At 50.0% G+C, this 15,076-nt stretch overlaps 1 protein-coding gene across 3 annotated transcripts in view; it reads left to right on the top strand.

Annotated features, from left to right (window-relative positions):
- ctif (CBP80/20-dependent translation initiation factor) overlaps positions 1–15,076 on the top strand; it is a 455,795-nt gene that overhangs the window by 351,304 nt on the left and 89,415 nt on the right. For all 3 annotated transcript variants that reach the window (XM_072497444.1, XM_072497443.1, XM_072497442.1), the window contains one exon: positions 14,379–14,678. In XM_072497444.1, coding sequence (XP_072353545.1) covers positions 14,379–14,678 — 300 coding nt within the window. The remainder of the gene's footprint in view (positions 1–14,378; positions 14,679–15,076) is intronic.

Here is a 15,076-nt window from a genome sequence, read left to right as displayed (position 1 = left end):
GTCTGTGCGGAGTCTGCACATTCTCCCCGTGTCTGCGTGGGTTTCCTCCGGCTGCTCCGGTTTCCTCCCGCTAGTCCTGAAAGACATCCTTGTTAGGTGAATTGGACATTCTGAATTCTCCCTCTGTCTACCCGAACAAGCGCAGGAATGTAGCGACTAGGGGCTTTTCACAGTAATGTCACTGCAATGTAAGCCTAATTGTGACAATAAAGATTACTATTATTATTATTATTATAAGTTTGCGGGGCTGGAGGAACTGCGGGAGAGGTTTGAGGTATCAAGGGGGAGTGAGTTCCGGTACTGGCAGATTGGGGGACTTTGCGCGAAAGGAGTTGCCTCGTTCCCCCAATTACTGAAGTACATGCTACTGGAGAAAATGCTGCTCCCAGATGAGGTGAGGGAGAGTGGCATTGGGAATATGTATGGCTGGTTGGGAGAGCAGGGCATGGAATTAGTGAAAAGGATCAAGCGGAAAGTGGGAGGAGGAGTTGGAGAGGGAGATGGAATGGGGACTCTGATGCGAGGTGATGCGGCGAGTGAACTCAACCTCCTCCTGTGTAAGAACGAGTTTGCTACAATTTAAAGTGGTGCACAGGGTCCAGATGATATGGGCTGAGATGTGTTTTTTTTCCAGGGGTAACATATTGGTGCGGGAAGTGTGGGCAAGGGCCAGCCAATCATGTCCACATGTTCTGTGAATGCGAGGGGTTAGAGAGTTATTGGGAGGCGGTGTTAGGGACCCTCCCGAGGATAGTGGGGGCCGAACTGAAGCCGGAACCCATTGTGACGATCTTTGGGGTGTCGGAGGTGACGGAGCTGCTGGAGGGGAAAGGGGCTGATGTCGAGGCCTTTGCTTCTCTGATTGCTCGACAACGGATTCTTTTGAATTGGAGATCAGCGATGCCACCAGGGATTGCAGCATGGCTGAGGTGTTTATACGGGTTGGAGAAGATCACATTTGCCTTAAGGGGGTCGAAAGAGGGCTTTGAGGTACGATGGAGGCCGTTCATGGCAATATTTGAGGAGCTGTTCGTCGCCGGGGAGGGCGGAGACTTAAAGGGGAAAAATGTACAAAGTGTGTACTTTGTTTTGATTGGATTTAGAATTGACGTTATTGATTGTGTTTGGAATAAAATATCTTTTTAAAGAAAGTGTTGCTGGAGCTGCTGGAGAGGAAGGGGCGGATGTCGTGGCCTTCACCTCTCTGATTGCCCGGTGACGGATACTACTTGGATGGAGGTTGACGGTGCCATCGAGGGCTTCGGTGTGGTTGGGGGATGCGGCAGGGTTTCTGCAAATGGAGAAAATTAAATTTACCCTTAGGGGGTCAGAGGTGGGATTTCACTTGAGGTGAAGGCCGGCCATCTCTGTTTTCAAAAATCTGTTTGTCTCCAGCAATTAATTAGGGGGAGCGGATAGGAGGGGGGGAGGGGGGGTGTTTGTTGTGGTAAAATTAGTTAACTTATAAAGATATAAAATGACAAACTGTCTGTAATATGGTTGCGCATGTTTTTTATGAGTGTGGAAACTTTTATATTGTTTGGGAAAAATATATATTTTTTAAAAGATTGAAGAAGCTACGGTTGTTCTCCATGAAGAGAAGGTTGAGAGACGATTTAATAGAAATGTTCAAAATGATGAAGGGACTAGACAGATCGAGAGAAACTGCTCCTGGTGATGGAAGGGTTGAGAATCTGAGGGCACAGATTCAAGGTGATTGACAAAGGAACCAAAGGTAACATGGAGTAAACATTTTTTTACAGTGAGTGGTTAGGATCTGGAATGCATTGCCTGAGACTGTGGTGGAGACAGACTCAATCATGGCTTTCAAAAGGGAATTGGATAGGCACCTGAAGAGGAAAGAATTAAAGGGTTGTGGGGTTATCTGAATTGCTCTTGCAGAGAGTCGATGTGGACACAACTGGTTGAGTGGTATCCTTCAATGTTGTAACCATTCCATGATAACCGCCTATGATATAAGAACATAAGAAATAGGAGCAGAGGTAGGCCATTGAGCCACCGAGTCTGCTCCGCCATTAAAGTGACGTCATGGCTGATTTTCTACTTCAACACCATTTTCCTGATATTTTTAATATGTGGAAACCTTATCAACCTCAGACTTGAACATACTCAATGACTGTGCCTCCACAGCCCTCTGAGACAGTGAATTCCAAAGATTCACCACCCTCTGAGTCAAGAAATTCCTCCTCATCTCAGTCCTAAATGGCCTGTCCCGTTTTCTGAAACTGTGTCCCCGGTTCAAGACCCCACCCCAGCCAGGGGAATCATCCTTCCTGCGTCTACCCTGTTCATAGACTCATAGAAGTTACAGTGCAGAAGAAGGCCATTCGGCCCATTGAGTCTGCACCGGCTCTTGGAAATAGCACCCTGCCCAAGCCCACACCTCCACCCTATCCCCGTAACCCAGTAACCCCACCCAACATTAAGGGCAATTTTGGACACTAAGGGCAATTTAGCGTGGCCAATCCACCTAACCTGCACATCTTTGGACTGTGGGAGGAATCCGGAGCACCCGGAGGAAACCCACGCACACATGGGGAGAATGTGCAGACTCTGCACAGACAGTGACCCAAGCTGGGAATCGAACCTGGGACCCTGATGCTGTGAAGCAATTGTGCTAACCACTATGCTACCGTGCTGCCCTGCTGTTGAGCCCTATAATAACTTTTTATGTGTGAATGAGATCACATCTCATTCATCTAAACTCCAGAGAATAAAGGCCCAGTCTGTTTAATCTCTTCTCATAGGACAATTCCTCCAACTTAGGAATTAGTTTGGTGAACCTTTGTTGAACTCCTTCTGTGGCAAATAAATCTTTTCTTAGGTAAGGAGACTAAAAGTTCCCACAATACTCCAAGGCCAGGATATTTTGGATGGCGTAGTTTCCCCTCCTATCATCTAAAGAGTCAGCAGTAAGCACACACCCCAACCTGTACTGGCTGCCCCGCAGCCATTTCACACTCCAACGGGCGTTAATTGGCTGGAGGCAGGACTTCAGTCAGGAGGAGATCTCACCTCAGAGTGCTGCTGGCCAATCAGCTCCCTTGTCCCTGCAGCACCACAAGCTGCTGTGGACAGGACTGGGACTACAAGCAGTCCCCAGACCCTAAGTGTTGGGAGTTGAGAACCAGTTAGGTTTGGGGAGTTTCAGGGTGTGGTGTGGCCTGGAGGTGGGAAGAACAGACAGGGATGTCGGTGGAGGGACTGGGGTGTGCGAGTAACCACAGGGGTCAGACGTTTTGCGGGGGGGGGGGAAGGGGAGGGGCGCCTGATGTTAAGAGGAGGGCTGCTGATGGAGGTGCCTCTCTGCCCAGCCCCCCGCCCCCATCCTCCTTACCCACCCAAGGCCTGAACAGGGTTAATTTTCAGGTTTCCCCTCTGCCCCTGAATTCCTCTTGACAGCCTGAAAATTGAGGCTGGGTGGGAAATGGTCCTGAAGTGGTCAATAAATGGCCAGTTAAGAGCCACAAATGAAGACACGGGCAGGCTGGCCAGCCTCGGCCTCGCCCAACCCAGCATAAAATTGCACAACGGTTGGGGTGGATGGGAACCCAGTAGGAAGGCCATCAAAATAATTTTACAGTCAACTCCTGCCTACAAACCCATCAGTGGAGGAAGACAACATTCTGCCATAGGTGTGGTCTCACCAACGCTCTATTTACAGTAAGGCATCTTTACTCCTGTACTCAAATCCTCTTGCAGTAAAGGCTCGCGTACCATTTGTGTTCTTAATTGCTTACTGTATCTGCATGTTAGCATTCAGTGACTCATAAACAATAACACCCAAATCCCTTTGAGGTTCAACACATCCCAGCCTCCCGCCATTGAAGAAATACTCTGGACGCGATTCTCCCCACAAATGTCGAAGTTAATTTGTGGCAGGTTTTTCAGAGAGTTTCCCGTTGGCTCTGCCGACTTGTTTCCCACCACAATTTAATGACACTTAGAGCTGGATTCTTCCACCCCGCCCACCGCGAGACACCGACAATGGAAAACTCCATTGACCTCGGGCGGGATTCTCCGATCGCTGGGCGGCAAACGCGGCAGGTGAATCGGACCCCAGTCACTTTTTGACTCCCTGTTGAGATTCTCACAGGTTTAGCCCACACTAATTTTTTTTAGCACTGGAGATCTGAACTCAGAGATTGGGCCGCCATTTTGAAAGGGTGCCCCAATCTCTAAGTGAGCTTGTGGGTCCCCCACACATGGGCAATGTCACCCACTACACAGAAGAACACTACCCCACACACCACCCAAGTGAGGACAACTAGCTATGAGGTTCCTGGGGGTACCCCCTCTTCAGGCCTCCCCCAAGTCCCCTTACAGCACCCCTTTCCTTCTAGAACCCACACCCATGACTCGCCCATCCTCCCAGAGGCCCCTACTTATCTGCCCTGCAATCCTCCACCCTTCAAATCCCCCCTCCACCCTTATTTCATGGGCATGGCCCCCATCGCCTCCTGGCCATTGGTAGTGCCACCCTGGCACTTGAGCACCCTTGCACTGCCACCCTGGCACCCAGGCAGTGCTCTTGCCAGCTTGGCAGTGCCATTCGGGCACCTTGGCAGTGCCAGGGTGGCAGTGCCAAGGTTTCGGCCTGGCAGTGCCAAGGTGCCCACATTCCAGGAGGAGGGCCATGGAGCCAATCTGCACTTACCCCAACCACGCAGGGGTCTCCGATGGCCCGGGAGACCCCCTGGGTGCCATTCCGCCTGGTCCACGTTTGTGTAGACCAGCACTGATAGGCGCCCGGCTGCAGCCTCCCTGGGGAGGCCGGAGAATCGAATGAGGCCGGCGGGTCCTGGCAGCTAGGTCGTAAGCCGGTTTACGAACTACTTCCGTGAGTGTCATCCCCCCCCCCCCCCCCCCCCCCCCCACCCACCCCCCGCCATTTGGGGCGGAGTTCTGTCTCCGACGTCTGTCGGGAGGTTCGCTGCAGGCTTCAATCAGGATTCTCTAGCCGCTTTGTGCTCTCGCTTGATAGAAATACTTTATGATAGAAATACAGAGGGTGCGATTCTCTGGCCGCGTTGCACTCAAGCGAGAGCACAAAGCAGCCGGGGAAGCGTGCAGCGAACAACCCAACAGACGTCGGAGACAGAACTCCGCCCCAAATGGGAGGGGGGCCAAATGACCCTCACGGAAGTAGTTCGTAAACCTACTTACGACCTAGCTGCCGAGATCCGCTGACCTTATTCGATTAGCTCTGTTCTCCACAGATGCTGTCAGACCTGCTGAGACTGTCCAGCATTTTGTGCTTTTGTTTCAGATTCCAACATCTGCAGTCATTTGCTTTTATTTACACTCCAGGGGCATCATTCTCCGACCCCCCAGAGGGTCGGAGAATGGCCGTTGGCCGCCGTGAATCCCGCCCCCGCCGGTTGCCGAAGTCTCCGAAGGGAGAAAGGTCGGCGGGGCGTTAATGGCGCCGCTGCCGCGGAGAATGTCACGGGTCTGCGCAAGGCAGCCGATTTTCGGCCTGCCGATATTCTCCCTTCCGGATGGGCCGAAGTCCCGTCAACGTGATGACCGTTCACGTCGACATGAATCAAACCTCCTTTTCATCGGCGTGACCCGGTGCTCCAGGCTCACGCCGACCAGCGTGGAGGTGAGTGACGGCCTGGGGGGTTGGCTCTGGGCAGGCAATGGCGTGGCCGCAGTCTGATTGCGTGAGGAGAGGTGTGTCTCGGGTTGTGTGTGTGTGTGTGCGGCGGGGGGGGGGTGGTTAGAGTAGGCTGGGCTCCGGGGGAGTGCCGGGAGGGGGTCCGTGCCCGGGTGGAGGTTGGGGGGGGGTCCGTGCTGGGGTGGAGGTTGGGGTTGGGGGGGGGTCCGTGCTGGGGTGGAGGTTGGGGGGGGTCCGTGCCGGGGTGGAGGTTGGGGGGGGGGGTCCGTGCTGGGGTGGAGGTTGCGGATTGGGGGGGGGTCCGTGCTGGGGAGGAGGTTGGGGGGGGTCCGTGCCGGGGTGGAGGTTGGGGGGGGGGTCCGTGGCCGTGCTGGGGTGGAGGTTGGGGGGGGGGGTCCGTGCCAAGGAGGGGGATGGAGGGCAAGTGAGTTGGTCCACCTGGCCAGGTGCCAGCCTCCAACAGTTGGACCCATGCGGTCCATGCCACCTGGCTGGGGGGAGGAGGGGATATGGGGGATATGGGGGAGGGGGGGATATGGGGGATATGGGGGGAGGGGGGGATATGGGGGATATGGGGAAGGGGGGATATGGGGAGGGGGGATATGGGGGAGGGGGGGGATATGGGGAAGGGGGGGGAATGGGGGATATGGGGGAGGGGGATATGGGGGAGAGGGGATATGGGGGAGGGGGGGATATGGGGAGGGGGGGATATGGGTGAGGCTCACCCTGCCTGCTCTGACGAGGTCGTTCACCTTCTTGTGGCACTGGGTGCCTGTCCGTGGTGTCAGGGCCACAGCGGTGACGGCCTCTGCCACTTCCCTCCACAGACGCCGGCTGTGGCGGGTGGCAACTCTGCGGCCGTGCCCGGGATACAGGGCGTCCCTCCTCTGCTCCACCGCGTCCAGGAGCGCCTCCACATCGCGTGACTCGAACCTTGGGGCTGAGCGACGGCCAGCCATCCAGTCGGGTGTTGCGGTCGAGTGTTCCGGTCGGGTGGGGGGGAGCAGCGCCGGCCTTATGAGCCGTCACGCCGTGCAGCGCGTATGACGCTGCACGGCGTGAACCACTGCGCAAGCGCGGATCCCGTTACGTCGCTGCTAGCCCATTTCGGGCCGGAGACTATCGACCCATTTTTCCGACGTGACGCAAGTCGGATTTGCGCTGTTTTTTGCGCCGATCGGCGGACTTTCCGCGATAACGGAGAATTTCGCCCAGATTTCTGTTTTCTACCAAAGTGGATAACGTCATGTCTCCACTTTGTATTCCTTCTTTTTTGCCCATGTCAATTCCCTTGAACATAGAACATACAGTGCAGAAGGAGACCATTCGGCCTATCGAGTCTGCACCGGCCCACTTAAGCCCTCACTTCCACCCTATCCCCGTAACCTAATAACCCCTCCTAACCTTTTTTTTGGACACTAAGGGCAATTTATCATGGCTAATCCAACTAATCTGCATGTCTTTGGACTGGGAGTAAACCGGAGCACCCAGAGGAAACCCACGCAGACACGGGGAGAACGTGCAGACTCCGCACAGCCAATGACCCATCGGGGAATTGAACCTGGGACCCTGGTGCTGTAAAGCCACAGTGCTATCCACTTGCGTACCACTTGTGCTACCGTGCTGAAGTGTCTTTGCATCTTTGTAACTCACACTTCCACCTAGTTTTGTGTCATCTGTAAGCTTGGAATCATTTAACCCCACATCCAAATCACTGATTTAGATTATGAATAGCTGGGCTGCAAGCAATGATCCTCACTCATCACAGCCTGCCAACCTGAAATAACCCACTTATTCCTACAATCTATTTTCTGTCCTTTAAACAGTCCTCAATCCATGCAATTCTCTGCAATTCCCCCTCGATATCCCTTTTCCTTTCAGCCTCTCTCATATCCTCTTCATAAAATCCATTTTTTTGATCAAACTTTTGATTGTTCTCCAAACATTTAGTTTTCTGGCTCAGCTTCTATTTTTGCCTGAGTACACTTCAGTGAAGCACCTTGGGCGCGATTCACTCCAGGGGAGTGCAACGTGGCCAGTGAGTGCCGGGAGAGGCTTCCAGCGAGCTTCCTGACTACCTCCACGCCTCACAGGGTCCTCCGATGTTCCGTGTGATGTCGGAGTCGGAACTCCGTCCAAATGGGCATTACCAAACGGCGCTCCCGGAAGTATGTCGGAAACCAATTATTTATTTATTTTTTAAAATATATTTTTATTCAATTTTTCGGCCAAACAAAACAATACAAAGGTTTTCCCTTTTTCCAACAATAAAACAATATAAATAACAGTGACCGTTTTAACAAATAAATAAATAATATATAAACTAAATGGCAACTGCCATAACAAAAATAATAACTCTCCAGAAATAAAATCAAACAATCCAATATACATAACCAAGTACAAATATCTACACAAAAACATCCCTGAGGACCCACCCGAGCCCTCCCCCCCCCCCCCTCCCCCCTGGGTTGCTGCTGTTGCCTTCCCATTTCCTTTATCGTTCTGCGAGGTAGTCAATGAACGGTTGCCACCACCTGCTGAACCCTTGAGCCGAATCCCTTAGCGCAAACTTTATCCGTTCTAGTTTTATAAACCCTGCCATGTCATTTATCCAGGTCTCCACGCCCGGGGGTTTGGCTTCCTTCCACATAAGCAATATCCTTCGCCGGGCTACTAGGGACGCAAAGGCCAAAACATCAGCCTCTCTCGCCTCCTGCACTCCCGGCTCTTCTGCAACCCCAAATATAGCCAACCCCCAGCCTGGCTTGACCCGGACCCCCACCACCTTCGAAAGCACCTTTGCCACCCCCACCCAGAACCCATGCAGTGCCGGGCATGACAAAAACATGTGGGTGTGGTTTGCTGGGCTTCTCGAGCATCTCCCACACCTATCCTCTACCCCGAAAAATTTACTAAGCCTTGCTCCGGTCATATGCGCCCTGTGCAAGACCTTGAATTGTATCAGGCTTAGCCTGGCGCATGAGGATGACGAGTTTACCCTACGTAGGGCATCAGCCCACAGCCCCTCCTCAATCTCTTCCCCCAGCTCTTCTTCCCATTTTCCCTTCAGCTCATCCACCATGTTCTCCCCCTCATCTCTCATTTCCTTGTATATATCTGACACCCTACCATTCCCCACCCATGTCCCTGAGATCACTCTATCTTGAATCTCCTGCGTCGGGAGCTGCGGGAATTCCCTCACCTGTTGCCGCGCAAAAGCCCTCAGTTGCATGTACCGAAATGCATTCCCTTGGGGTTCGGAAACCAATTATGACCTACTCACACGAGATCAAGCGGACTCCCTCGATTCTTCAGAGGCTGCATTCGGGCGCCGATCAGTGTTGATCCACACAAACATGGACCAGGCGGAACGACACCTGGGGTTCTCCTGGGACATCGGAGACCCCTCGGTGGTCGGGGTAAGTGCAGTATGGCCCCCTGGCCCTCCCCCTGGAATGTGGGCACCTTGGCACTGCCGAGTTGGCACCTTGGCGATGCCACCCTGGCACTGTCAAGGTTCCCAAATGGTACTGCAAAGCCAGAAGGAGCATTGCCTGGGTGGCAGTGCAAGGGTGCCCGAGTGTCAGGGTGGTACTGCCAAGGGCGAGGAGGCGAAGGGGGCCATGCCCATAAAATGAGGGTGGGTTTGAAGGGTGGGAGAGTGCAGGGCTGGTAAGTAGGGGCCTCTGGGAGGTGGGAGGGGTGATTGGTGCGGGTCCTGGAAGGGAGGGGGCGCTGTAAGAGAGCTTGGGGTGGCCTGATGAGGGTGGATCCCCAGGGAACTCATAGCGGGGTGTCCTCACTTGGGGGGTGTGGGGTAGTGTCCGTGTGTGTGGGGGTGACATTCCCCATCGGTGGGGAGAGCGGGGGACCCACAAGCTCACTTCGAGATTGAGGCACCCTTTCAAAATGTTGGCCCCAGTGCTAAATAGAATTCTAAGTGTGGGCTAAACCAGTGAGTAACTCCCAAGGGCCCAAAAAAGTGACTTAGTGTCATTGAATAGCAGTGAGGAACTCGACGGCAGAGTTTGCGGGAAACTCCCTGAAAAACAAATTAACTTCAAAATTGTTTGGGAGAATCACACCCCTTGAGTAATTGTCTCTGTTAAGGAGCTATAGAAATAATAATTGTTGTTGTAGTAGTCTCGAGCATAAATGCATTAAAGCTAAGAATATGAATTTCAGAAGAACACGACTTCAGTGGTTTTGTGGCATTATTCTTATAATCAGGGTTCCAAAGTTCACTGTATGGGTTATCTCCAGATTCCGTTTGGTGACGTGCACCAAAGACCTTTACTTTTTTCTAAAGTTATGTTCAACTTCCTTGAATGGTAAAGTGAACTGTGTCATGTGAGAGTACCTTTAAGAAATGGGTGTTCATAAATGGGTGTGTATATAGATATCTGTAGTGAGAGTACCTTTAAGAAATGGGTGTTTACTACTGCAGTGATGTCAGAGAGTGGGTGGAGCTGGGCTGTCTGTCAGCTTTTTATTTTCATTTTTGAGAAGGCTGCAGGGTGTGTTTTAGTTTCATTTTCAGTGTTGGAGCTGAAGCCAGAACAAGCAGGTGTACTGCTGTTCCCTCTGCCATCAAAAGACTATCTCTTGATCATTTGGTGAATTGAGAATTATAAATGTTTTCGGTAGTGATTTTAACCTGATGTGCTTCTGATAAAGGTTTTGTTTTTAAGTCGTATGGATGTTAAAAAGGAAAGCTTAAAGGTTTACTTAGTGTTGTAGTCTTTGGGGGTTGTATTTGAATTAATGGTTGCTAAGATGTTCACTGTTTGTTTTAAAAAGGTTAACTTGAGTTCATAGAATAAACATTGTTTTGCTTTAAAAAATACTTTTCCATTTCTGCTGTACCACACCTGTAGAGTGGGCCGTGTGCTCCCCATACCACAATCTATTAAAAGTTGTGGGTCAGGTGAACTCCATGATATACTTTGGGGTTCTCTAATCCCTGGCCCATAACAACAGGCATTCGGATTGTGTCGAGTGGAAAAAAAGGAATGGTCAAGGTGGGGCTGTATTGGTTGGAAATGACAGGGGTCTTGCCAGCCGACTGGAGAGCCAGCAAGAGTTCCTCAGCCAAAGTTCCTCATTGCCTCTTTTAGGGAGGCTCACCGTATGAAATGCCATTCAGGCACTTACAACTGGTCAACAGTGGGCCTTCCCCAGGATTATCGGAAGCTGCCGGCCATTCTGAGCTTGATTTAAAGGCTGCACCCTGGGGAGGCTGCTGCCGGTATGACATCCATCCAACGTCTGTTGTTGTCACTGCATCCCAGGCCACAGGTGAGAGTGATGGCGGTTGGGGTGGAAGGTGGTGGTCGGTAGGAATGGCAGTGGTGGCTCCCAGCCGACTTTCCCCTCCCAATGCCAGGTTCCTTGATAAAGCACCAAGTGCCTTTGAGCGCGGACCACCCCTCAATCCTCACTTCACTCCAAGGAGTCCACAAGCAACCTGGCACAGATTTGCTTGTCGTGCTCAAGTATGACGAACCCCCACCCACCACTGGAATAATACCAGCCGGGGCAAGATGAGGCCCTTGGGCATTAATTGTCCACCAAAGGGCCTCAATTGGTGGTGAGGCAGGAAGACCATACATGGGCATCCTGCCACAGACTCAGTCGAAGTGGGGGTCGGAGAGTGACAGGGTACCTGATTAAATGCCCCCCTATCAAATTAAATGCAGGGAATCGAAACTGGGACCCTGGGAATCGAACCTGGAGCTGTGAAGCAATTGTGCTAACCACTATGCTATCTTCATTCTCCTGCTCCAGCACATCACCCCTCTGCTGTGCGATGTTGGTAGGACACAGCAGGCTACCACCATGCGGGCGACCCTCTCAGCATCATACTGGAGGACCCCTCCAGAGTGGTTCAGGCACCTGAACAGAATCTTCAGGAGGCCGAAGCACCGCTCGATCATTCTCCTGTCGAGCCAAATCCTCAGGTCTTCGAGTCATTGGAGACTAGATGCATGGTGGGACTCTGTGGACGTCCTGACACACGCACCTACATGGGAATTGCCCAAGAAGTTTCAACTTCCGATGGACAATTCCTCTGCTCCCACAAATGTCTCCAACACTGAGTTAGAATCAGAAATTTCAGTCAATTCTTTTTTGTTTAAATTTAGAGTTCACAATTCATTTTTTCCAATTAATGGGCAATTTAGCGTGACCAATTCACCTAGCCTGCACATCTTCGGGGGCGAAACCCACGCAAACACGGGGAGAATGTGCAAACTCCACACGGACAGTGACCCAGAGCCGGGATCAAACCTGGGACCTCGGCGCTGTGAGGCAGCAGGGCTAACCCACTGGGCCACCATGCAGCCCGATTTCAGTCAATTCTACAATACTTACTTGGATAGTTACCCAGGGGGTACCACGGTGGCACAGTGGTTAGCACTGCTTCCTCACAGCTCCTGGGACCCGGGGTCAATTCCGAGCTTGGGTGACAGTCTGTGTGGCGTTTGCACTTTCTCCCCGTGTCTGCGTGGGTTTCCTCTGGTGCTTCGGATTCCTTCCACAGTCTTAAGAAGTGCAGGTTAGGTGTATTGGCCATGCTAAATTGCCCCTTAGTGTCCAAATGTGCAGGTTAGATGGGGTTACAGGGATAGGGTGGGGGAGTGGGCCTGAGTTTGGTGCTTCTTCAGATGGTCGGTGCAGACTCCTTCTGCAATGTAGGAATTCTATGATTCGCTATACTTCTATGGAAATTTTAGACAGATTAAAATCTAGTCTATTACCTGGGTAGCTACACCACTGCCCACTCAATCACTCACTCAACTACCCTCTCCCGACCCAGCCCTATCCATCTCACTCATATACCCACCTTACCCACTTACAACCTCGTTCATCTACACACCTTACCCACCCTACCGACTAACCCAACCTATCCACTTACCCACCTACCTAACTTGCCCATCTACTGATTCACTCACTCACCTACTCATACATTCACCCTTTCATCCACTTACCCATTCAGTCATCCGTTCACTTAAATTCTGTTAACCGGATATTTAAACGTAGCATACAGGAGTGCCTTAAAAAGAGGGGTACGTCTTGTCTTCCCCGACTTTCCTCCAACAGACTTCCCAGGGGAATGCTGCACTGTGCATCTCTACGATGGCTGGGATTGGAAGATTCTTGAAGAAACGCGCAGCAACATCGAATCACGGAAATTTCCAGTGCAGTGGCAATCCAAATATCATTGCCGCTGCTCGGAAGATCCAAACCGTCAAACCGAATATACAGTATTGAGTACACAGTAATGAGTATCCGGGAATAAGTATACAGTAATGAGTATACAGTATTGAGTATGCAATAATGAGTATACAGGAATGAGTAAACAGTATTGAGTATACAGGATTGAGTATACAGGATTGTGTATACACGAATGAGTATACACAAATGAGTATACAGGAATGAGTATACAGTATTGAGTATACAGTATTGAGTATACAGTATTGAGTATACACGAATGAGTATACAGTATTGAGTATACAGTATTGAGTATACAGTAATGAGTATACAGTAATGAGTATACAGGATTGAGTATACAGGAATGAGTATGCAGGATTGAGTATACTGTAATGAGTATACAGGAATGAGTATACAGGAATGAGTTTACAGGAATGAGTATACAGTATTGAGTATACTCGAATGAGTATACACGAATGAGTATACAAGAATGAGTATACAGGAATGAGTATACAGTATTGAGTATACAGTATTTAGTATACAGGAATGAGTCTACAGTATTGAGTATACAGTAATGAGTATACAGGATTGAGTATACAGGATTGAGTCTCCAGGAATGCGTATACAGGATTGAGTATACAGGAATGAGTATACAGGAATGAGTTTACAGGAATGAGTATACAGTAATGAGTATACAGGAATGAGTATACAGTAACAAGATTTTGAATCTTAACTGGTGTGGCTCACTTCGAGGAACCACTGGACCCAATTTCTGACTGAGTGTAAGTCAGTGGTGGGCAACCTGGGGTACGGGAGCCACATCTGGGTTCTGAGCGCGGCCCATGAGACATTTTGTTGACTTGTCCACGCACAGGGTTGCCACATTCCACTGAGCTCCATTCAAGTAGTTTTTTTTCCACTGATATGACTGAAGTGATACGCACGTAAAGCAAGGAGAAGTGAATGAGGTACGTGCTGATTGCACACAACATTGGCGGTTAAAACCGTGCACTCCTTCTTTATCCAATCAAATGTAAATATTTATTTTATTTTCACCACTTGAAATTGATGACAGTTCTATTAATATTATGAATGACTAAGCATTTTCTGTCATTTGTTGTGAAATATTTGGCATGTATTAAATGTATTGAATCTTATTTTTGGGGTCATGGTTGGTGAACAAGCCCAATTTCAATCTTGCGGCCCAGTGAGATGAAGGAGAGCCACTCATGCGGCCCACTCACTGGCCACCACTGGTGTAAGTGGATGGATTGTGAATGAATTAAGATCAGGCCCAGTATTGTTTCAACAGGATAAGACAGAATTAATCATGGCAAAAGCTTTCTCGTCAGTATATGATGTATCCAGACTAATTTATTTGCATCGCACCTTTTTCAGTTTGGTTCAGTTTAGAACCGATTTGACTTGAAGAACCAGTAACTGGATCTTAAAGTATGGAAAACAAAAGAAAAATGATTAAAGCACCATTTAAATTGGATTCAACTGTTTTTGAATGCTACAGGATGAAATTTGCTTGGAGACGACAAACCCTCAGAAAACCAAAATGGACAAGTTGATAGAAATCCTCAACAGCATGAGGAACAACAGCAATGATGTGGACTCCAACCTTACCACATTCATGGAGGAGGCACAGAACTCTACCAACTCAGAGGAGATGCTGAGCGAGATAGTTAAAACTATTTATCACAAGGCTGTAACGGACAGGAGTTTTGCTTCGACGGCTGCTAAATTGTGTGACAAAATGTCTCTCTTCATGGTGGAAGGAACTAAATTCCGAAGCTTGCTCCTCAATATGTTGCAGGTAAGATTAGGTGTTGGTGTTTTATAGAAATTATGAATGGAAACAGGCTATACGTCCCAACCAGTCCATATTGACAGTTATCCACTGTAGGAGTATTGTATTAATCACATGTGCCCTACTATGTTCCCGCCTCCTTTCACCTCCCTCAATCCCCTGTCTAGTTTTTTAAAATGCTGCTATGGTCTTTGCTTCAGTCACTAATTCCAGGACTGCGTTCCACAACCTTCTGCTGTCTGTCCTAAATCTCCTCCTTCTAGACCCTTCTATATTAGGAAGCAGTCTTTTTCTGACTACTCTGTTGTTTTCATTCTCTGACCTTAGGAAAGGAGCCCCAGTAATTCAAGTCTTTCTTTGTATTTGTATTTCCCAGACCAGGTGGTGCTTGGTGAATCTGCATT

The sequence above is a fragment of the Scyliorhinus torazame genome, chromosome 3 (genome assembly GCF_047496885.1).
Source record: "Scyliorhinus torazame isolate Kashiwa2021f chromosome 3, sScyTor2.1, whole genome shotgun sequence".
NCBI classification, from domain to species: domain Eukaryota; kingdom Metazoa; phylum Chordata; class Chondrichthyes; order Carcharhiniformes; family Scyliorhinidae; genus Scyliorhinus; species Scyliorhinus torazame.
Note: the sequence above shows the minus strand (reverse complement) of the source record. Positions and strands in the feature narration are given on the sequence as shown.